The sequence below is a fragment of the Neoarthrinium moseri genome, assembly GCF_022829205.1.
Source record: "Neoarthrinium moseri strain CBS 164.80 chromosome Unknown scaffold1_Wmoseri_CBS_16480, whole genome shotgun sequence".
In the NCBI taxonomy this organism is placed as follows: Eukaryota; Fungi; Ascomycota; class Sordariomycetes; order Amphisphaeriales; family Apiosporaceae; genus Neoarthrinium; species Neoarthrinium moseri.
In genome coordinates this window covers 1,249,517-1,271,930 of record NW_026055115.1, presented here as the reverse complement: position 1 = coordinate 1,271,930, position 22,414 = coordinate 1,249,517, and the positions used below count along the sequence as shown (strand labels likewise).

The 22,414-nt window shown below is 52.2% G+C and overlaps 7 protein-coding genes across 7 annotated transcripts; 1 reads left to right on the top strand and 6 right to left on the bottom strand.

Moving 5' to 3' along the window:
- Window positions 1-503: 503 nt before the first annotated feature.
- JN550_000393 (uncharacterized protein) lies at window positions 504-1,272 on the bottom strand (the record flags this gene model as incomplete). Its single annotated transcript, XM_049315411.1, has 3 exons — window positions 504-749; window positions 932-1,021; window positions 1,114-1,272. The coding sequence occupies 3 exons, from the start codon at window positions 1,270-1,272 to the stop codon at window positions 504-506; spliced, it is 495 nt and encodes a 164-aa protein (XP_049177682.1).
- Window positions 1,273-2,188: 916 nt separating this feature from the next.
- Window positions 2,189-4,726, bottom strand: JN550_000392 (uncharacterized protein; the record flags this gene model as incomplete). Its single annotated transcript, XM_049315400.1, has 1 exon — window positions 2,189-4,726. The coding sequence occupies one exon, from the start codon at window positions 4,724-4,726 to the stop codon at window positions 2,189-2,191; it is 2,538 nt and encodes an 845-aa protein (XP_049177681.1).
- Window positions 4,727-6,751: 2,025 nt separating this feature from the next.
- JN550_000391 (uncharacterized protein) lies at window positions 6,752-8,457 on the bottom strand (the record flags this gene model as incomplete). The annotated part of the gene is made up of 2 exons (XM_049315389.1): window positions 6,752-7,911; window positions 7,980-8,457. The coding sequence occupies 2 exons, from the start codon at window positions 8,455-8,457 to the stop codon at window positions 6,752-6,754; spliced, it is 1,638 nt and encodes a 545-aa protein (XP_049177680.1).
- Window positions 8,458-9,503: 1,046 nt separating this feature from the next.
- JN550_000390 (uncharacterized protein) lies at window positions 9,504-10,430 on the top strand (the record flags this gene model as incomplete). The annotated part of the gene is made up of 1 exon (XM_049315378.1): window positions 9,504-10,430. One exon carries the CDS (start codon window positions 9,504-9,506, stop codon window positions 10,428-10,430), a length of 927 nt encoding a protein of 308 aa, XP_049177679.1.
- A 476-nt stretch (window positions 10,431-10,906) lies between these two features.
- On the bottom strand, window positions 10,907-11,701 carry JN550_000389 (uncharacterized protein; the record flags this gene model as incomplete). Its single annotated transcript, XM_049315367.1, has 3 exons — window positions 10,907-11,207; window positions 11,288-11,418; window positions 11,663-11,701. 3 exons carry the CDS (start codon window positions 11,699-11,701, stop codon window positions 10,907-10,909), a joined length of 471 nt encoding a protein of 156 aa, XP_049177678.1.
- A 5,196-nt stretch (window positions 11,702-16,897) lies between these two features.
- JN550_000388 (uncharacterized protein) lies at window positions 16,898-17,512 on the bottom strand (the record flags this gene model as incomplete). Its single annotated transcript, XM_049315356.1, has 2 exons — window positions 16,898-17,362; window positions 17,408-17,512. The coding sequence occupies 2 exons, from the start codon at window positions 17,510-17,512 to the stop codon at window positions 16,898-16,900; spliced, it is 570 nt and encodes a 189-aa protein (XP_049177677.1).
- Window positions 17,513-19,731: 2,219 nt separating this feature from the next.
- On the bottom strand, window positions 19,732-21,570 carry JN550_000387 (uncharacterized protein; the record flags this gene model as incomplete). Its single annotated transcript, XM_049315345.1, has 5 exons — window positions 19,732-20,508; window positions 20,565-21,067; window positions 21,135-21,257; window positions 21,307-21,420; window positions 21,480-21,570. 5 exons carry the CDS (start codon window positions 21,568-21,570, stop codon window positions 19,732-19,734), a joined length of 1,608 nt encoding a protein of 535 aa, XP_049177676.1.
- Window positions 21,571-22,414: the final 844 nt, after the last annotated feature.

The window sequence follows — 22,414 nt, the reverse complement described above, 5'->3', positions numbered from 1 at the left end:
TGCCAGTCGGGTCTTCTAGGTTTTTTTCGCATCAACGGACTCATATTCCCTAGATTGCCTGAATATGTATCTTGCTTCATGGGAAGTATTCATTTCAATAAGGCGAGCACTAAACCAACAATTTCGATGTTTTCACTATGAATGCGTAAGCAGGGTCATGATGCAGGAAAACTTGGAGTGTCTCTTTCTTGTTCTCAGGACGATTGACGGCGACCAGAGCTGTAGCCTAGTAGATCTTGTTGCCAGCAAAAGCGCCTGTCTTCCAGACAACACAAATCTCAAGATATAGGCTCGATCTCAACCTACATGTTTGACCTCGCGTTTCACTAGCAAGGGCCTAGATGCGAGACTTCCGAACCACGAGATATTCCACTCACTTCCGGTCAACTTCAACCCAAGGTAGGCACACGTCCAAACTTGGTGCAAATCCCGGCCCTTCGTTCAGCAAGAAACGCTTGGTCTAGACGCAACTTGCCTGATTCGCAACGCGTCATCGGATCCTCCTAGGATTCTAATGACCAAGTGCCTTGTTTCTCCCCAGGCTTTGGCGCCTGGAATCCTGGAGGCGGCATGGTGGCGAATTGCTCCGTCCCAGGGACATCTGCCATCCAGTTCTCCCGACTGGCGCAGAAGAGCTCGTACTTGGGCTTCAGGTCCTCTTTGTCGCCGTCGAGTATGCCTGTAGGCAGCGCGACGGAGCCCGGGAAACTCAGGCTCGCGTTCCTCACCCGCGAACCGCAGATTCCGCACTAGTCTGCCGTTAGCTGTCGGTTCATCCAGGTCGGACAGGTGGAGACGCGTATGAAGGGAGTTCTTGGTATGTGACGAAAGTTGGGGGCGGAGGTTGGAGATGGGGGGCAGGAGGACGCAAGGGGTAAAGCAAGGGGGAGGGGGGAGGAAAGGGGGGGAAGTAAAGGGAGGAAAGACTCACGAATGCCCGCTCAAGCACTCTCCCAGATTCCGGAGAGCCATCGTTGTAGGTTTTCAAGGCGTCTGGCGGGTTGGCCGTGTAAGTGACATCCTATATATGTCAAAGGCCCGTTAGCAAACCTCGATCTCCATATGCAAGTCGCGTTGGGTGTGAGCCACAAAATTGAGGACGGACGGACGTACTTCAGAGCGGTAAGCGGCTATGGAGACGACCGTGGAGCCCGAGGCCTTCTTGCACGAGGTGCAATGGCACAGGTTCGTAAAGATCGGCTCGCCCGTGATGCGGACCTGGATGGCGCCGCATAGGCAGGAGCCCGTCCGCTCGTTTGTGGAGGTAGCCATTGAGTGCTGAGGCAACAGTATAGGTTCGAAAATGTGATACCACAGAAGACGAACAAGAAGAAGCGTTGCTATGAAGTTCTTCCCTTGAATTGGACGGTTCGGGCACTGGTTGATGCTTCCAATGCTGATATATAAGGCCTGTTATAAGATGGAAGAGACATCCATGGATGTGAGGGGGTTATTAGTGGGGAGCCAGCTGTAGCCAAGCGAATCGGAGGCACTTCAAAGGACCAGAAAGTTCCAGCACCAACTGACCTGTGTTGCTGTGATGCGAATTGATGCAGGTGAGATCCTTGGAGAGGAAAGGAAACAGCCAACCAATGCTATGTGTAAGCCGACGTGGTACATATACAAGCGCCCTGACGTCGGGCCTTGCTAAGCGGACAAGTGCTTACCACAGTGTTATAGCTGTTTAAGTGGGCCCGTATGATCATTGTCCCGATCAGAAACACTTGTCCCCACGATGCCGTCGGTGATAGGCCAGCCAGCTTCAAATATCCTTGCTCTAATGGGTTGTTGCTGCTGGCCTTTGGTGAGCAACTCGGGCTTGAGCCCATTGGATGCGACGATTGTGCTGGTACTCTTCAATGTTCTGGCCGGGCCTTTGCACAGATTGGCTCCGGATTAAAGCAACTCTAGCATGACCACGGCTTCCCCAGGGTGAACTCTTGACCGACGTCACGATTTCTCGTAGTTGCGATGGCCTTGAACTTGGCTACAATTCTTGGCTATAATTGAGTACCTGGGTAGTAATGTCCATCCAAGAGGTCACCGCCACTTTCTTGTCATGTTCCCGTCTATACTTGATGTTGAACGAATTACGCTTATTACGGGTATCTTAATGTTGGCATGAATCTAGCTTACATTGCAGCCCTCCCCAAATGCACCAAATGCCTCTCTTGGCCATGAAGTATTCTTAACGATAAAGCAGATTGCCCAACCACAGCACTAGTACTATCACCAAGATCTTCCGGCGGACGCCCTTGGTGTCACTGTGGCCAGCGTCTCCCTGCTGGTGGGCCGTCGCCTCCGTGGTGTTTTGTGAAGAGGACCGAGCCGAGTTTGGCCGCTGATGACCATCTCTATTATCGCTCCCCTCATCGTCTGGCCTTGTCGACTTATCATTCATCTCTGCAGAGCTCTCGACGGCTCTACAGCGCCCAGTCGTGCGCTTCGTACCAGCTAGCCATTGAGTCAAGGTCTCTGTAGCGTTTCGTGTTTGTGCACTGACGCAGATGAACACTGCTGTGAGCAGCACCGTCTCGAGAACTCTCAGTGGCAAAGCCCAAGTTGCTGAACTACCGAACCGGTCCCAAAGTCCAATCCTCAATCTCGATGTTGCATCACTTCCCAGCCACATGTGGTACTGAAAAACGTAGGTCTCGAGAGAGATTCTGCCTAAAGCTGCAGGCAACCCTAGGTACGTTTTGCGTAGCTTATGGTGCGAGTTCCGCAGGATGGCGAAAGACAAAATGGGGATCCATGACATGTATGGGTGCCCAATGTTGTACTGTACCTTGTCATTGAGAGTAGCTTGAGTCACAATGATATAGAAAAAGATGAAGGCAGCTGCGACGGTGCTGGTGACCATCTTAAGAGGGTTTCCAAGTGAGTCTGGAAACGCGAGCACATAGAGTAAAGGATCGACAGCGCTTTCTTGGTGGGACTGCGACAACGATGCAGTTGCGAAATCGAATGTTCGACGTGTTCGAATAGTTGCTGTTCTGTGGACCAGGCTTGCGGTCGCCATTCCGAAGAACCCGATAAGGCGCTCCAGCCCGAGCCTAAAGCGTGCTTCGCTAGAGTCCCATGACATGCGGAACACCACACGACAGAGAGTGCTGACCCCGGCGACGGGTTGAGGTATCAGTATAATGCAGCTCGTGATAATGGCTGCTACCATGATCTTGACCAAGAGCAGCAGCGGACTCTGATTGAGACTTCTGTAGACGCGGAGTGTGGACCAGGTCACCAGGTAATAGAAGCTGACGACGGGTGCGAAATAGTAAAAGTTGTAGTCGGTCATCATAACATACGGAAGTACAGCGCTCAGAAGGTTGAGGCGGAAAATGACGACAGCTACTCTTCGTAGTGAAAAGTCTTCTGTTTTGAGAAGGTACAGGGTGTGGCCGTACGCTGACAGGAAGATGTAAGCTGAAACAAGCAACCTGACGACTTTATACACCCAGAGTGTTTGAGACGCATAGTTGTAATGATACATGAGGATCAAGGCTTGCATCCATCCTTTCCATTCGTCACATTGCTCACGCGGCAGAAATCTTTGGTCGTGATCTGTCGTGAACCTACCAATAGGTCTCGTCGTGACCTGGGCGCAGTCACCTAGGCCAGCGTTGGCGGAGTTTCGCCGTGACAGAAGACTGACCAGCAGGAAGACTGCACAGACCGCAAGAAAGGATCCTTCTTCATAGTGGCGCTCTACTTTCTGGATCAAGTGACTGCGGTCGAGGCCCCAACATAACGCAAACACAACAGCAAGGAATCGCGCTGCACTCAAAACATCATTTGAAGGCAGCATACCCTGCAGAAATACCAACCTCGTCCGGCCGTTGGTCCATCGCAACATAGATGGCCCGACGAACGGCAACGAGAGAAATAACATGAACTGAAGTGAGTTCCGCTGAGGGTATCTCATGCAGCATGTTTGCTTATGTGGGTATTCATGGCCGACTCCGGAGTTGCAGCGGGCGTTTAGAAGAATGTCGATTTTCCTCTCTCCGACACCCTCGACGACATGGATTCCAGTGTCTTCGAACGCGTCGCGTCCATCAAGGGTCATCCTACTATAAGCCCACAACACGTGGGATTGCTCGTCCCAAGATAGCATCTCCAGGTAGTTGTTCATCTTATTGATCTTCTCGCGGGTCATTGTAGCAGCCCTATCCTTTGAGAGAGACTCGTACCAAGGAGTTTGGATAGGGGCAAGAAAGATCTGATTGGGAGCCAGGTCGTAGTTTCTTGTCAGGTTAGCAGTCGGGGATACCAAAGTGCTGTCAACCCTTGATTGCAAGTGGGCTCGGACATTGTCGATGCCGCGCTTGAAGATGTCGAAATAATCGTCCTCTCCGTGTCGAGCGGCCCATAATCCAGGAGAACCCAGGACTACGAGCGCAGCGGACTCCTCGCTTTTCGTCCGAACGGTGCCAATGTCTGCGACACTCTCTTGTATGCGAAATCTCCTCAGTTCCGTTTCGAGGTGGGACGTATTCAGCCACGGGTCCCAGATGAATTCCAACTGTACTCCCTCAGCCTCGAAGTGAAGGTTTTCATGCTTGGTGTTGTCCACCAAAACGTCCAGCAGGGCAACGTGGGCTTTCTCGTGGTCCAGCCTGGTGGCGGCAGCCCAGTAAATCTGACGCACTGTTGAGTCGCCTGCAAAGACAACCCGGCGGCCACCAAGACAATGACTGACTTCGTCTCTGGAGTATTCACTCATTCGGCAACCGGTGGGCTCCCATTTCTGAAATTTTTGCTGCAGATCTGCGTTCCTGGGTGAAGCAGGCCAGTCGCCGTCATGCAATAGTGCTCGGCATTTATATGGGTCATGTTGACCTATCACACGTTTACTTAGCCAAAGAAGTTTACGAACATTTGCTGAAATTATATTGAAAACATACCACGGGCTAGATACTGAAACCATGTGGCAAGTAACAACACTATACATGCAATGTTTGTGCACGCATTGAGAGCTCTCGATGGAGAGACTGTGAGGTCAAGCAGGTCGACTAGCGTTCTTGGCCTGCGCGACATGGGGGTCCTCTGTAGATCCGGAGCCTCAGCTGGTCGCCTTGCGGAATGGAGATGGCCAGGCACCATAAGCTCCTTTTGATGAAGCGAAAGAGCGCAAGAAAGAAGGAGGGTAGGCTCAAGTGGTCGCCCAGGATCTCGACCGGCAAAAAAAAGACAAATCTCAAAACACAGACAACCAGAGTGACAAAGGTGGAAGAGGAAAAAAAGAAGCGAGAGAAGCCGAGAGAGAGAACATGTCTTGCTTGCTCCATTGTATCCGCCCTACGAAGGGCCCGAAAAGATGTGGATCTTCATCAGTCCTTCCCTTGAGGTGGTCCCTCCTTGCCAAGAAACGATAGCTGCGACCCAGATGGCAGACATCATCCGTAATACGAAGCACAAAAGGTTGCTTTTCGAAAGGAAGGGGCCCCCAGTTCAACAACCAGCATGTGTGAGGCTCAGATGTTACCGTGGTTGAGAGGTCATCATCTGCCGCTTCCACTTTGTTCTCGTTGTTCTGTCACGCGAGCACTTGCGTCGTTCATATTGCAGATCTTGCACGGATCATGAGAGGTGGACGGTATGGCAAAGCCGTACGTACGGCCATTGCCATGTCCACCTGCAGTTGCAATGTCAAAGTCCGCAAGACGCAAGTCTCTGCATCTACCATCGGAGAGCCAGCTCAGTGAGTCTGGGGGCATGGCAATGCAAGCCTCCTTGTGCCCCGTCAGCCAACTTTGAACGGACAGCCCAGCCCTATGTGAGCTGCGATCCGAGTTACCGTGCTGTACTCCCCTGCGCAGCGAGGCTACCGACCCGCGTTTCCGTGCTAAGCGGGACCAGGCGGCGGGGCGGCCATATGCCAGCCCCGTAGCTTATCCGCCCATTGGCCAGCCGCAAAACGACGGCTGGAAGGAAAACCACACACGCAAAATTTCTCCTGCGCGACGACCGCGTTCCTCTCCCGTTCACACAAACCACACCACCGGTAACTGCTTACCTTGCGTGACCAACGCCGGGGACGAGCCATGCCCCCTTTTCTTTCCTTCGCAAACTATACCGAGACACCTGTAAGCACAGGCGCACCGCTTCAGTGGCAGAAAACGCCTGCGATCATGGAAAAGGGACAGGCCGGCTACAGCGGCAAGTGTTTGGCGCTCACTGCCAAGAACCCTTGGGACACCGCCAGACGCAGCCATCGAGCCTCTTTGTTCCAGCCTTCAAAGGTAAGGATGCCGGAAACCCGGCGAAGCGTCAATGCAACGTAGATGTCGTGATCTTGGACGACTTTATTGGCTGTAGGTTTTGCTTTCCTTTTGCGATATATATAAATGTCTTTTGCCATGCTCGGTCAGCTCTCGATTACCACACGACTGATCTTGAGCCGGATACACACTTGTGTACGAGACAAGAGCGACTTCTACAACGTTCTTTGAGTGCGGGACCTCCTTGGCTTCGGCGTCGAGGATCTCGCAATTTATCAGTTGTAACATGCAGTCATGCTGGGCCTTCTTTCAGCGTGTCACCTCGAGAGTACTATTTCCACACATATCAAGATACTTGTACCAATTTGTACTTATTCAAGACTTCTAGCGATGGGCTTTGATCATCTGATGTGATTCCCTCCCTTTAAACAAATTCATGGTTATCCCTTGACCGAACCCGATTGCTCCGTAATCAAAGACATGTATTTACACCACAGTGTGTACCCCAGACAACTCCGCCTCGACGCTTAAGCGTACCATTCACCACCGATCCATCGGTTGAAGAAGTCCAGGGAGCCCTCGGGCTGGTTGAAAGGCACCATGTGTCCGGCCTGGTAGATGCGCATGAAGGTGAAGTTTCCGCTGGACTTGACCTCACCGTACTTCTTGTCGCCGACCTCGAGAGAGGTCATCTTGGCGTCGTTGTACTTCTCCTTGCCGGGCCACACCAGCTCCTCAGCCCAGGCCTGGTTGCCGAGCCAGTTGCAGATGTAGTCGGCATCACCAGCGTAGATGAGGACAGGGATCTTCTTGAGGATGTCGGGAACGAGGAGGTGGAAGGGCTTGGACCAGTCACCGTTGAAGAGGAAGGCTCGGTTCACATCAGTGTTGCAGCTCTCGTAGTCGTAGACCTCGGCGCCAACAGCAGCGATAACCTCGGGCTTGTTGAGGTACTCGGCGATCCACGCGGTCTGGGTGTAGCACAGGTTGGCCTGGTCCTTGCACTTCTCACGGATGTCGTAGACGTTGTAGCCCGACTGCTGGAAAGGTCCAATCATGGCGTTGTTACAGTAGATGGCGCTAGGGACACAGGTCCAGGCGCTCTGGGAGTCGTAGCAGCCTTGGATCAGGGACTGGCAGCGAGGGAGCGAGTTATCCATGGACTGGCACTGGCTCTCGTCGAGGATGGGTCCGTAGTTGCTGCCGTCATCGCCGCAGGCCATGGGGCGGTACTGAGCGTACTGGGTCTTGGGGTCGGTCAAGCCGTTACCAATCGCAATACTCTGCAGGTTGATGTTGCGGTTCTTGTGCGAGAGGATCTCGGAGGCAAAGACCGGGATGTAGTGACCAGCATACGACTCACCCGAGATGTGGAAGGGTTGCTCAGCATACTCTGGGAAGTTGTGGAAGAACAGGGTGAGGAGGGCGTAGATATCCTTGCTGGCGGCCACAGTGTTGGAGACAGAGCTGCCGCTGTACGAGTAACCGGTGTTGACGGGCTGGTCAATGAAGATGACCGAGGCGTTGCTGTTCCACGAGTAATCGTTGTACACCAGCTTCAACTTGGAGTCGACGCTGGAGGGGCCAAGCTCCATGAAGAGACCCATCATGGAGGAGCAGCCGGGCCCGCCGTTCAGCCATAGGACGACGGGGTCGTTCTTGGGGTCGTTACGGGACTCGAAGAACCCTGGAGAAGCACCAAAGTCAGTGAACGAACGGAGAACGGGTATGGAGCAGTCGTTGGGTTCAGCTTACAGTAGAACAAGTGCTTGTCGTTGGCCTCGTCGTCGAGGTATCCACTGTACTGCTTGACCTTGTCGACGCCGAGGGCCGAAGGGTCGACCTTCTTGGCGCGCAGGTTGTAGGCCTCGAGCGAGCCGTCGACCTTGCGGTGCTTCTCGCCGTTGGTCTCGGTCCAGATGCTCTGGACGTCAGCGCCCTTGACGATGTGGTCCCAGTGGCTGTCGGGCTTGCGCGTGTGGGCCTTGGGGCGCGAGATGAGGTTCTGGGCCTTCTCCATAAAGCCGGGCACCAGGAGCTGCATCTCGTCCCAGAGACCCTTGGCCTCGGTGGGGATCTTGCCCAAGGTCTGCTCGATCTTGTCGAGGATGGACTCGGAGGAGTCAAAGATGGGCTTGACGGTGTCCTTGACACCGCCCAGGACGTGCTGCTCATGCTGGGCGACGGCAACCGAGGCGGCGCCTAGCAGCAGCGTTGACGCCGCTACTCTCATGGTGGCGATGATAAGACACAGAGATAGATAGATAGTTAGAGAGTGATCTCACAAAGCAACAACGGCAGGCAGTCAACCCAGATGAACGAGTCGATGGATCTGGGGTTGACACGAGGCAAGAGAATGGGGTTGTTGATGACAGCAGAGAGGGATGGAGATGATGGAGGAACGAAGAGAGCAGAGCTCCGGGGTAGGCAAGGCACATGAGCGCTTGAAACGACCTTGAGGGAGCTCGGGATGGACCTGACCTGACAACCGGGGGGTCGGTGCAGATGGTGCCTGGCACAAGTCGCGCCTTAACAGCAGCACCAGCACGGCTGGGGGGGCTCTTGCTAGCCGAGTACCTGCCCGATACGTGCTCGAAGGCGCAAGCTCCACCTGGGCCAGCGCCAGCGCACCGATACTGGCAGGACTGGAGCGTGGAGGGGGGTGCCAAGTCGCTGATAAGCGTCATAGGCGGCCCTTGTCGGTTCCCAGCTGGCGTCTGATGACTCGCCCCGGAATCTTCAAGCGTCCCTGCTAACCCGAGTCACGGGGGCGCTCAACGTTCGCTTGGGCCAATCTCATCCGCCTCGTTCCTTGCATCTGAACTGAGTTGCGCTCTGGGGTTATCCGACGATAAAAATTGTTAATCACAAACCATAGTGGATGATTCACTTGGTACAGAAACAGTCATCGAGCTCGCACCCTGTCGAAGTGGCACACAGAAGCTCCCATCTTTCCGGGTTGGTCCTGATTGTCCGATGGAAGAAGGCGCTGCACCCAGGTCAAAAGTACGCACGGTAGGTACCTCCCCGCTGGTAGCGCCAGTCTGTCTGTCCGTCTGTCTGTCTGTCTCTCTGTCCCGCACTTGGCCGGGTTCTGGTGCTGCTGCTCTGCTGCCCCACGTCACGGTGGAACAAAAGATTTCGTAGGATTACTGGAACATCTGAGTACGGACGAGAGTCGCCAGAGCCAGCACTTTGCACAAACTTTTTTTTTCCTTCTCCCTCTCTATCTCTTCTTATTTCTGTGTGATTGATTTCCTGCATGATACCCGGCCCACCATGTCGCGCCAGATCAACCAGCCCAGCAACCAGATCAAGCTGACCAACGTGTCGCTGGTGCGCCTCAAGAAGGGCAAGAAGCGCTTCGAGATCGCCTGCTACAAGAACAAGGTGCTCGAGTGGCGCCAGGGCATCGAGACGGACCTGGACGAGGTCCTGCAGATCCCCAACGTCTTCCTCAACGTCAGCAAGGGCCAGACGGCCCCCAAGGAGGACCTGGCCAAGGCCTTTGGCAAGGACAAGCCCGTCGACGACATCATCCTCGAGATCCTCAACAAGGGCGAGATCCAGGTGGGGGAGAAGGAGCGGGCCGCCCAGCTCGAGCGCGTGCACAATGAGGTCGTCAGCATCGTCGCCAGCAAGCTCGTCGACCCGCGGACGAAGCGCGTCTACACCACGGGCATGATCGACAAGGCGCTCGACATGCTGAGCTCGCAGGCGCACCAGGGCCAGGGCGACAAGAGCGCCGCCGGCAGCGGAGCCGGCACCCCGGCCACGGGCGAGGACGCCGAGGCGAAGCCCCGGGCCAAGGAGCACACCTGGACGGGCGTCGTCACCACCAAGAGCGCAAAGAGCCAGGCCCTGGACGCCATGAAGGCCTTGATCTCCAGCCAGCCCATCCCGGTCTCGAGGGCACGCATGAGGCTCCGCATCACATGCACGACCAACGTCCTGAAGCAGGCCGTCAAGGCGCCCAAGGCGGCCGAGGGAGACGGCGACCAGAAGGCAGCCCCGGGGACGGTGAAGGACAAGATTCTGAGCTACATCGAGCAGGTTGAGACACAGGATGTCCTGGGCTCCGAGTGGGAGGTGGTTGGCTTCGTGGAACCGGGCGCCTTTAAGCCTCTGTCGGATTTCTTGGGCAACGAGACGAGAGGTCAGGGAAGAGTCGAGGTTTTGGACATGGCTGTCACACACGAAGATTGAGAGACTTTTGGCTTGATATACCCCAGCATACCCGAGACCCTTTCAGCGCAATGACTCGGGACAATCATGATTTACGACAGCCGACGTAGGGAAAATTTAGGTGGTTTAGCATAAGCGGAATAGACAAAATCACACGAGGCACAGATGGGCACCAGAAAGGTCAGGAAGTGCCAATATTGTTCTCATTTAGCTCTTAGAAGACCATTATTCCTTAACGTCATTTCACCATCACATGGAAACATGGGAGGAGCATGGATGCATGGGATGGCGGCAGAGACCTGGTCAGAAAGATGATGCCTCTTCATTCTTTTTTTTAGAGTACATCCATGATGATCCGTAAACCCCGTGTCAAAAGCAATCAATGATGATGACGATTGTCCATGATGCTGTGTAATTCCATGTCCAGCCTTCACGCCAATCCCTTCGCAATGAATGACCAGAGCCAATGAAACCACCCGTCCGATGCCGCAACAAGTTTAACCACCCTTCTTCTTGGAGACACCGACAGTCCTGCCGCGACGACCAGTGGTCTTGGTGTGCTGGCCACGGACACGGAGACCCCAGTAGTGACGGAGACCACGGTGGGCGCGGATCTTCTTCAGGCGCTCGAGGTCATCACGGAGCTTCGAGTCGACACCGTTGGCGAGGACCTGCAAGTCCTTGCCGTCGACAATGTCGCGCTGTCGGTTGAGGAACCAGGTGGGGATCTTGTACTGGGTAGGGTTCTGGATGATGGTGACGATACGCTCAAGCTCTTCCGAGGTGAGCTCACCGGCGCTGCAGGGAGAGTTCTCGTTAGTCCTCCTGTGTCCGTTCATAGTCCTTCGCATCCGCTCTGGGGGTCTGTTCATGCATACCGCTTGTTCAAGTCGACATCGGCCTTCTTGCAGACCAAGTTGGAGTAACGACGACCGACACCCTTGATTCTGGTCAAGGCGTACATAACCTTCTCCTCGCCCTTGACGTTCGTGTTGAGGAGACGCAAGATCTATCAAGAAAAAACCCCCGGTTAGCTGCATGTCCGTCTCGTGGTCTGCCGCGGTTCTGGCCCAAGTGCCACGCAGAGGCAGAGCGAGAGATGGATCATAGATCACAGATCCAAGATCGAGCATCAATCACGGATCGCGGGGGTGTCCATCGCCAGCCAGCCATTTCGGGGTCCGCCGAGAAACGAGTTGCTGGCGATGCGCGGGCGTCAAGTGTGGATGGGGGGAAACGCAGGGCGCACTTACGAACTGGAAGTTCGTCTTCTCTCCCGAAACCAAAGACATGGTGGGCAACTGTTGACTTGATGTTGCCTGTGATGTCTTTCCCGTGGATCGTGAGGTTCAAGTCGAAGGAAGGAAAATTGGCTGGATATTTTCTGCAAGGTGGGACTTTTGATTAGGGTTGCGTGCGAAAATAGGTAAGCGCCCCTTGGGTTGTGCGTGGTCTGTGCTCCCTCACCACGTGACCTGGCCGCTCTGGCTCTTTGGATCCTCCGGCCTTGACTGGCTCCAATTGGTCCCAACTGGCTCCGCCCTCCGCAGCCCGTTTGTGTGCCGGGGGTCTTCCGGGTCCAGCAATTTTTTCTCCCTTTTAGTGCTTTGGCTGGCTGCATTCCACCAACGTCTCGCGATTCAGTGTCCCAACGACACATACCACACACATAACACACCACCATGCGATGGCAGAAAGCTCGCCCAGCCTCTCCCTTCCTTCTTGAGAAAGGGACTGGCCGTTTGGTCCTATCCATTATCTGGCACTAGCTAAAGAAAGAACATGCTTCTCGCTCGCATGAAAATGCCCGGTTCGGTAGGCTCAGCATGTCTGTCGGTGTCTGGTATACAGTTCCGGCAGCAGACTCCTGCCTTCGAGCTTGCCTGGAGATGTCGAATGTCGGAATTGTCTCTTACCTTGGATGGTACCCCGAACACAACCGACGGTTTGTAACGCAGCTCCTTCTGCTATCTTCGATTCGACAGAGCTTCGAAACGCCTTCGAAAACTCCACACACCCCTCCCCTTCGCGATGAAAGTTCATCATACGTCACCCCCATGAAGAGGAAGACACGGAAACTTGCCTATGATGAACATTTTATTTATTCACTCGACGAGGTTATACCCTCATGAGAGCACACACACTGAAAATTCTGAGGCTCGAGCACGTACTGTGCTCTAATAGTAGTATTCTTCATATGGTCATCGACCGCCTAGGTAGCGCATACAAGCAAACATCTTTGACAAGGTACATGATGCGCAATATCATAACCACCATATACATTCGTGCAAGTCAGATAGCATTTCCACCAAGATACGTACGGTGTCTGAGCGACTAAGCAACGACGTTTCTGCATTGTTGCCAACAAAGCTGTGACTGTAGATTGGTACAAGAAAGTCTGCAATACATCGAGGTACCCCATTTCCGGCTGATGTGTTTACAACTCTAGGAAATGAGCCATATGCCTTGTATCATGATCGCCCTGAATAGCTGCCACGGGAAACAAGCGGAGTTTCTCTCGTTGGGCCGCGGTGATCCTTCTTGGTCTCGGATACATCAGGTAATGCAGAAATTCGTGTAGGAGCACGCGATTCAGTTCGTGTCCGGCAATTTGAATTGTGTAAGGAAGATGTACCCGGTTGTGTAAAGATCCGCAAGTGCCACGTCTGTTGCTCGCAAATTCCTAGCGCAGCACCGGTCCATATTTGCGCGCCATTCTCAACAGGAATATCTATGATACTACTGCGAGTGTCTTCGGAGGATTTGGTTATTGGTGAGGTATTGACATCTATTGGTCGTGGCAGCGTAGTGAATCGGTTCACAACAGCCTGGATAGGAATTTTGGACATTGGCACCCCGCGATAGGAGGTATTTGACAAGCTCAAGATCCTGTCGGAAGACAGCAATTGACAGCGGAGTTAGCAGAGAATATTTGTATCTCTCATGGATGTTGCGAGCCAATCCTTGCCGTCTCAGCATGAAATACCTGTTGACATAGGTCCCATGGTCTAGCATTGCTGCAACCAAAGATAGGTCGCCATGGTCACACGCCAACATCATGGCACTACCACTGCTTCGAGTGTTGAGCCGAATCAGTTGACGGCGACTGATCATCGTGAAACTACGGCAGGACAGCAATAGACCCTTCGCGTCTGCCTGACTCTTGATTTGCTCAACGATTCTCGGGAGAAGCTCGTTGGGTAGGTGGAGTATGTTCAGCTTTGAGCCCTGAGAGTTGACTTGCATCGTCGAATCATTCATTCTGCCAATAATAGCCCAGTCCCTTATGGCGGGTTATGGTGATTTGTTTGAGAGGCTTGAGCGAACTTATTGGAGACCCCGTGTGCAGCGTGGTTCTCCTGAAATATCAGACTGAAAGGAACAAGGTCAGGTCGAGAGCCACAGTGACTAGATGAAACCATAGATGTAGTAGTGAGAAGTAAAGAGGCTTGAGTGATGGGGGATTGAACCAATGCGAAGATTGCAAGGTATAATGCCTACAAACCTCAATGATTTCGGTAAAGTGCAGCATCGAAAAGGGCGCTTTATACTGGAAAATAGGAGATTAAGCCCATATGGGTTCAGGCAACATGTGCTAGACGAGAGAATTCCGGCACCTTGGTGTTTGAGGAGTGACATACTTCAAGGCTTCAAGGTTTACATGGAGACTTCCACTTCATGGTGGATCAGTCAGCAATTACAAGGATATTATATAGCATAACTGAGGCTACTACACCTCCATCTATTCTTTTGACTGTAGGGGCAAGCAACTTTTGTTCATGAGGAACAGGTCATGAGAATTTGCAGATTAGTCTCGTCAATGGTCACACCTTCAAGCCAGCACACAGACCTGGTATAGATCTTTGGATAGCTGGGCATGGGGAGCAAGTAGGGACATATTATATGCTGATTTAACATTGCGGCGTTGATAGGTATGAACGGCGGCCACGCAGATACTTCACTCGGCTGTGAAGGTGCGATGAAAGCCCAGGGGACACTTAGCATTCACTACTGGTAGTACTGGATCCCCAAGTTCTCATGTCTTAAGTTCTCCAACTTAGGCACCAAAGTAAATACTATATTGAGAGAGGCAAGATATTCTTTGAAAACAGCCGCCAAGTGTCAGCTGCTAGCTGCCCCCATCTGAGTTATCAAGATTTCTGACTTGTCTTACCCGATGACTGCGTATGTCTGGACTGCCCCCAAGTTGAAAGTTCTCTTGTAAGTCGGACCATTTGGATCATACGTCATAGTAGGGACACTGGTCGTGACGATTTCCGTCGGAAGCTTTGTCGTTAAAGAGCAGGATGGCAGTGTGAGAGTCGACCATGGCGAACAAGTTGGGAAGCACGTGCCATACGTCTGTCCGCACACATGGACCTGTTCGATGCACATCTGCGCGCCGAAGGGGCAGTCGGTGAATTTGCCTTCTATTGGCCCGAAGATGATGGCTCCCAAGTAGCAGTGATGGTTGAGGAAGGTGTCGAAGTGCTAGGGCACGTGGGCTTGCTGAAGGTTGGCCACGGCCGACAATCTGGAAAGCAGCCGCCATACGTCTTCCCACACTCATTGACATAGTCAGCGCAGACGGTGCGTGTACTACAGTCTTCAGTTGTGGCTGTAGCCGTAATCGTAGGTGTCGGGTCAGCTGTCAAAGTGCTAGGGCAAGGGGGCTTGCTGAAGGTCGGCCACGGTTTACAGTCTGGAAAGCAACCGCCGTACGTTTTTCCACACTCATTGACATAGTCGGCGCAAACGGTTCGTGTGCTACAGTCTTCGGTGGTAGTTGACACAGATACCGGGCCGACTGTCAAAGTACTGGGGCAAGGAGGCTTGCTGAAGGTTGGCCAGGGTTTGCAGTCCGGGAAACAGCCGCCGTACCAGATGCCACACTCATTGACATAATCGGCGCAAACAGTGCGTGTGCTACAGTCATCTATCGTGGGTGTAGGAGTGGCAGCGGGGTAACACGGTGGTGGCGTTGGGCTAAGCGAGGGCTGACATCCGTCGTAGCAAGCACTATACTTTTGGCCGCGTTTGTTGATGCTGTCTACGCAGATTGTGTGAGGACAGGGCTTTTCTTCAAAAGCAGGGGCAGCAAGTGCCGGAGCAATAAGTACAAACGCAGAAATGGCGTTAAATCGCATTGCGTATTTCTTTAGTAGTTGATGTTGTGGGGCACTATTTCTCTCGACAACATGGTAAAGCTCCGGGTGGAGTATCTGGGGTTTTTATAGTGATTCCCACTCCCGGCCACGGAGGACGGCAGCCTATGTGTCACGGCATCTTGAGCTATACGAGACGCCAAGCCTTGGCAACCAAGTAATGCGTTTTACACGAACTCGGGGCTGAGAAAGCTGTAGGGGAGAGGCTGAGCTAAACCATTCTTGACAACTCAGCTGGCTCAGAAGCGAGTGTTTGGATGCTCGTTATTTGTGTGAATGCCATGCTGCGTTACAGACCGGGTCGCAAGTAGCCTAAAGCTGAAGGATCAGACTATATGGGCCTGTTCTTAAACGCAGGTCTTGGACAACGGATGCATCTGAAGGCAGGTGAGACTTACAAGTTGTGTTACTGAATGGAGCAAGAGGGGAAAGTGCCACCACATGCCTTGAATTTAGCCAGTCGTATTTCAAAGAGGTTGGGTGGTTATAAGCGAAAGCTACCACGGCTGATTGCCTGTTACAAACCGCACCCAGAAAACCACGTGGAGGGCGGGCACTCAACATGTGGCTTGCCAACCTCTCCACCGCCGTCTTGCCTTGTCCCAATTCTCACCTGACCGGTCAGCATAGTGCTTCAATTATGACCATTCTGTCTGAACCAACTCATCTCATGCGACACAAAGCTAGATGGTGCATTAATGGCAACGGTGGTGAGCAGTTTCGGAGCGTGTAGTATAAGATATTCAATCACCGCTATCCTAAAATAAACCCAACGAGATTCCGTCAAGACCACTGCCGGAAGAAGTGGAACAGAACAGTTGGAAAATTATCTTTTCAGCTACAAGTAACCTCGGAGCCGGAGACTACGGGATAATGCACACACACCATAAAGCTTGAAGTGCTTACCCCCTAATCCAAACAAGTCACTCAGTGTGTGACAGGATGCGAAAACATTCAGAGGCTTCATATTATTCAAGAAAGTGTTGGGTCGGAAGTTCCCACTGAAAGCAATCATATTGGGGACCGGACCTTCATGGCAACGGTCAAAGTTTCACATCAAGTGCTTAGAGAGCATTATTGCTACATCAGAAGAGCTTGCAGATGAATCCTTGTTACTGCAGACCAATTATCAAAACCGCCGCGAACCCTGTCCGTTGTGACACCGCCAATTTCAACTGCTGCATACATAGGTAGGTAAATAATGGCCTGACCAACGGACTTCAAAGTCCAAGCTGCCGTCGAGACCTGCCAGACCTTATCAGTTTAGTTTATTTCACCTCCTTAAAATCTCTACCTTAGGGGTTAATTATCGCTTCAACCGCCTCATTCATCGAAAATGACTTCCCTTCTTCTGGCTAGAGATGGTGCATCTTCCTGAGCGATGACGAAGACTGGTTTTAGCTGGGGCATTCGGCTGAGAGTACCCTTGATCCAAGGATCTTCAGCGTCCCAGAACCGTATGGACGCACTTTGATTCGGGTCCTGCAACTTGTACGATGTCTCCGTATCTTTGTGCTTCATGCTGTAGTGTATGTTGAGCCAGGATCGCTCGTTGGCGGCGATGACTGAGTCCCACCACTTGAGGCCTCGCTCAGGCAAAGAAGCAAACTGCTGTGAGATATTCTCAAGCAAGCTGACTGTTTCGCTACACTCGTCGCGCAATGGCGATAGAACTCTGCAGATCTCATCATGGTCTCGAAGGTCAATCTCAATGTGATTAAGTCCTTCGAATAGAGCCTTCGCAACTGACGTGGCCGGTTTGACAGTGAGGATATGACCATAGAAAGGCTAAAAGATGGCCATTGGGGAAGATAGACAGCATTGGACCAGAACCGTGTCAATATGTTTGGATGTAGGGTGCCTCGAAGCGATATACTCGAAAATTGGATATAGCCTCCCACGCTGCTGCCGTTCTTCTAGCCCAATGGGATACTTCATGTGGAGTATCCTTCTTGCGAGCTTGCACAATGGCAGGAAGTTTATAATTCCCTCACGGTACGGTCGGCAAAGGCTCTGGTCCATCGCACAGTCAGGCACAGGATCGCGGGACGGATTGTACCAGAAGCAGTACCGATTGTGAAGAAACCGAATGATATCTAAAGCGCTTGAATAAAATCCACACTTCAGAGCTCCCGTGACGCAGAAATGTCCTGAGGCAAGAGCTACTCTGCGCGATTCTCCGTTGGTGTGTAGAATGGCAGGCGGCTTTGGCAATGGACCTGCCAAGTTGATGACAGATTGCTGTTGCATAGCGTGGAGCTCCCATATTGTGAGCCGGAGCTCTAATGGGAGCTGGCTAAATAAGGGAAATGAATCCATCTCTCAAGGCTCCATTCATTCCTCGTTTCGAGGTATCAGTGTGAAGGACGCTGTCGTGAGGTTGAGTTGACGGGTGACGGGATGGTAGAGGATATGGGCTGTGATGTGAGGCACAAAAGTGAAGAAGGTGCGTTGATCATCCGAATGCGGTGAGGTTCAGAGTGCGAGATGTCCACGCAGATCCTCCTCACTTGGTACTTGATGGCGTTGGATGTGAGATTGGCAGTGAGCCTTGGTAGGAACGATCGACAATTGACTGATGATGCGATATTGCTCTTCCCATTCATCTCACCGCCGAGAATTTGGAATTGTGGTGTGCTCTTTATGTTTTCGGACCACGGTAGTGATTGTGTGTTTGATGTGTGGTGACGATACGAGTGTGGTGAAAAACTGCAACTTAGGTTGGGCACCACGCCTTCTGGCGTTTGCAGGTAGGGCAAACGTCTCGAACTCAGAAGCTATATTTGTGGATGGAAAAGGCCGGGGCGAATGGCAAGTTCGGTAAACCTGCTAGATCGATAACCCCGGGGAACTGACGATCGAGGGCCAAAGTAGGTGTGAAGGTTAGGGCTGGAGCCAAAACTGTGGCAGGTGTCCTTGCGAGCAGCTAAAAGGTGTATTTCATATGATTCCAGATGTCATGGTAGTATCAGTAAATTTGTTCTTGCTGTATCGACCGCCAAACGGTTGGTTCATGTCTCGTTTCGGTGTCCCTCCCCATCCGCCTCCTTCACGAGCTATCACACGCTTACATGCAGTCTTTTTCCAAGTCTGGTACAAGTCCTATGTGATTCGCGTGTTCTGAAACTCATATGAGCTCTAGACACTTGCACCACCAGGGAGAAAATTAACTGCAGAATGATATTCAAAGGAGATGTTTACTGCCGATACCTCAAGATCGGCCAGCTGGTAAAGATATACGACCTCTGTGTTGCTGTTCACTGCAAAACCCCCAGGGAAGTTCCTGACCACGATGTTACCGCGTGTTTGCCGTAAGACCTGGCTTCACGTATCCAAATTCTACACCGCGCTCTGGCCTTACTCTTTACCATACCACCATCGCCGGTGACAGCACATTTTCAGCACGCAGTTTTGCGCCATGCGTTTTCTACGACCATGGTTTCTTGCATCTATCCTCGATTGAATGATCAGTCCAAGTGATCTCTCAAGATAGGCCTTAGCAAATCAGGGTCTTGGCCGCCAAATTTTCAATTTTCAAGGTCTCTCGGCGCCTACGAAAACCTAGGTAGCTCGATGTGGTGTAGAAGAGAAGTCTCAAGCTCTGATCTAGCAAGTGATGTCGACTGGTGTGACTTTAGCATCATGTGCTTCACCCTCTTGGGACGTTTATTTGTTGAATAGCTGACCCATTCTCGACCGTCCACGCTGCGGATGCCGGGACTGAAATTGGCATAATGGCAGATCGAGACCACGACGGCATTTCTGTTCAATCCAACACAACAAACATACTCTCTCCTTAGAACATCTGGAGCCAGAGGTTCTAGCCACAGGTTTGACGACGTTGAGCGTTCCAGTGTCCAATCCACTCATGCTGCCAAGCTTGCATACTCAATCACCAGTATTCGTCTTTGGTGCACCTTGATCAGATCTGAAATATGCTTAAGAGGGAGTCCCACAGCACCCAAGACCTCTTCATGGATATTCGCTGTTGGTGGCTAGGCTAAGTTGGCGTGATATCTTGCCGATCGTGAACCAATGGTGTACTGAATCTTCCGGGGCGATCGAGCAACATAGGAGCCAGGCATCAATAGACATATTCCTTCGATGGATCAAAATAAGTGCGAACACCCGATTTGACTCTATGCTTGAAGGCATTGTCAATCTCTGCGGTCCACAACGGGTGCCACCATAAAGATGAACATCCGCGCATTTTGGATCGTAATATCCCCGTGATTAGCGGGTTCAGTGTTCACACCCTTTTTCAATTCCATGTCACATCGTTCGTCGCCGCAAATGAGCGTAGCTGTGTTCTTCCTGGGGTCAATCCTAAGACCTGTGCCTTGACCCGAAGGATTCCCGATCCAATAAGGAGTATTCAATAACTCAGGATCCGTAGTCGTCACAGATTCTTCAACGGCGACCTTTATCTCTCCTGTTCTTATTAGTTGAGAAAGATGTATTCCAGAGTTAGCCCTCTGTAAAAGGCGGAATCTGGGCTGGAGTTGAAAAAGCACAAGTGAAGTATCGTCTCGAAACTCGCACTTCTTGTCCGCCATTTCAGCACCGCCCTTGTGTGGATCATCGGGGATATAGGCGCCTATGACTATCCTTAAAGTCGCCGCAGATGCGTCACTAGTGAACAACACGACGTGTGCCGATGAATGGTGGGAGAGGCACTGTGTCAAACGACTCAGTGCCATATCTTCTGGACCTGGCGAGATGTGTACCTCCTCTAAAGTGATTCTTGTGTCTTGTTCGTATTTTATCTGCCGGTTTCCATTTTCGATCGTGATGCAGGGTGCAAAGAGTGAAGTAGCTCCATCAGGATGAGTTGACATCGTTCTGGGCACTTGGGACGATCTTGCCTTATCAGTTGCTTCTAAAGGTTGGAACAAAACTGCCCATAGCTGGTGGAACCGCAACCGAAGGTTAGGCTACAATATATCAGCGCGAACCGCTCTTTGGGGCTTTGAAACAAGAATAGACTCACCATCAGGTCTACTGCTCTGAGAAGCCACTCCGACGATATGGTCTGTTGGCTCTCATTCGCTGCCAAACTATTGACCATGGCCTCCGTCAACCTTTCATCTTCCGGACCGGCTTCCAGTATATCGCCGAGATGATAGAAAAAGCCCCATATCTCCTTCTCCAACCTCAGTCGCAGCAACAGGCTCACCAAGGTCGATACCTCATCCCGTGTCGCTGCTCTCCGCCCTACAACAGACCGCTCAGCGAACAGCCTCCGCGCCACAGGCTCAAGCTTCGCCGGCGAGGGCATTGCGTGCATGAATTGAGGTCCGACCATGACCAAAACATCCATCGTATCGCTCAAGGAGGACGTCATGCCAGTCTGCTGCTTCGACGGGTCCGTCCCGGTTGTAGTCTCTGGCGCTGCAATGCTTCTGAAGATTCGTTCGAAGCCGGCCCTGCGAAAGAAGGCAGCATCGTTTTGCCAGAACCAGTCGAGCTCGCGGGTGCCGAGGAGACAGTCGCCTTGGCAGACGGTGAGCAGAACTGCCCGTTGAAAGGCATCGAAGTCGACGTGCGTGCTGGATCCCACGAGGGAATGGGTGATAGGCGTAGAAATGGAAGCTTAGCCAGAGAAGCTGGATCGCGGCGTCGGACATTGCTCCGACAGAATGCCTGCTTCGGACATGTTTCCTGAAGCTTTCATCGTTCCAGTCTGCTGTTTTGTGAGAAGGTGTTTCATCTAACCAAAAGGCGACAGTTACATTTCTGTTGTGATGAGCCTTCGTAGCAGAACTTGTCAAATGTGGCTTGTAGAAGTTCCTGCTCCCTCCACCCTCCTAGCTGAGGAGAGAGAACCCGTCCTAGGTCGGCAGACACTGAGTCTTTCCTGATGTTAGATAGTTCGAGCGAACGGCTGGTGCGGCAGGTCACCTACCACAGGTGGCCTCATCGAGATATTTGCTCACCGATCGGTTTTCAGCCCCGAGAGCAATGTTATTCACGTACTTCAGCAATGATGAGAACATGGTCGGACTTGAGGTATGGATGTGACATTGGTGGATGTTATTGACCTTGGCTCTGGCCTAGCCCGAAGAGGGAAGCGGCAATTACCTTTCGCAGGGCGAAACGCAATTAAAAGGAGTTCCGCATACCCTGCAGGATAGTCGGTGTTGATTACTGTAGGGGTTGATCGTGTGTTGGAGGGAATGGAGAGTTGATCCCGGAGGCCGTCAGTGGGGAGGCTGCCTAGCACCTAGGGAGTTGATGCCACAGTTCTCCACTCGGAAAACTCGGGACTATCGGTTGAGTATAAGACTGGAAGACCGACAATCGCTTTCAGAGAACTGTCAACAACTTTAGTCGTACGCACAGATGCATTTGGACTACTTCACTACATGACACCCCATGACTTGAGTGTCAGAGTAGATTTGCACAAGTAAAGAATTACTTCTCAGAAGATTCTTTCTGGGTCACCACTGAATACGAATAGCTGTTTGCCGGGACTCAGCGTCTCGTCACTTGATGACATGACCACTTGCTTGCATGTCTTTCACATCGGACAAGAACATTGACGATCGCAGTGCAAGATAGAAATCGTAACGCCATGCATTTCTTCCGTCAGTCTATCAGAATCTCACATCAACACCGGTTGCCCAGATCGATCTGGGCCATGCCATTGTAAATGCCGCCGAAGTGCTGCTCCCCCAACCCCTTGAATCCGCTTTTTCATGTCATGCCGTAATTCTACATGATTCGTCGTCTCAAGTATCATAGTCACGAGCGGCTTGTTCCAAAACCCACCCGGGTTTGGTCTATCTCTAAGTGCGTGCCCTCGTATGTGCACAACTGAGGGTTGCCCCCTCCATCAAC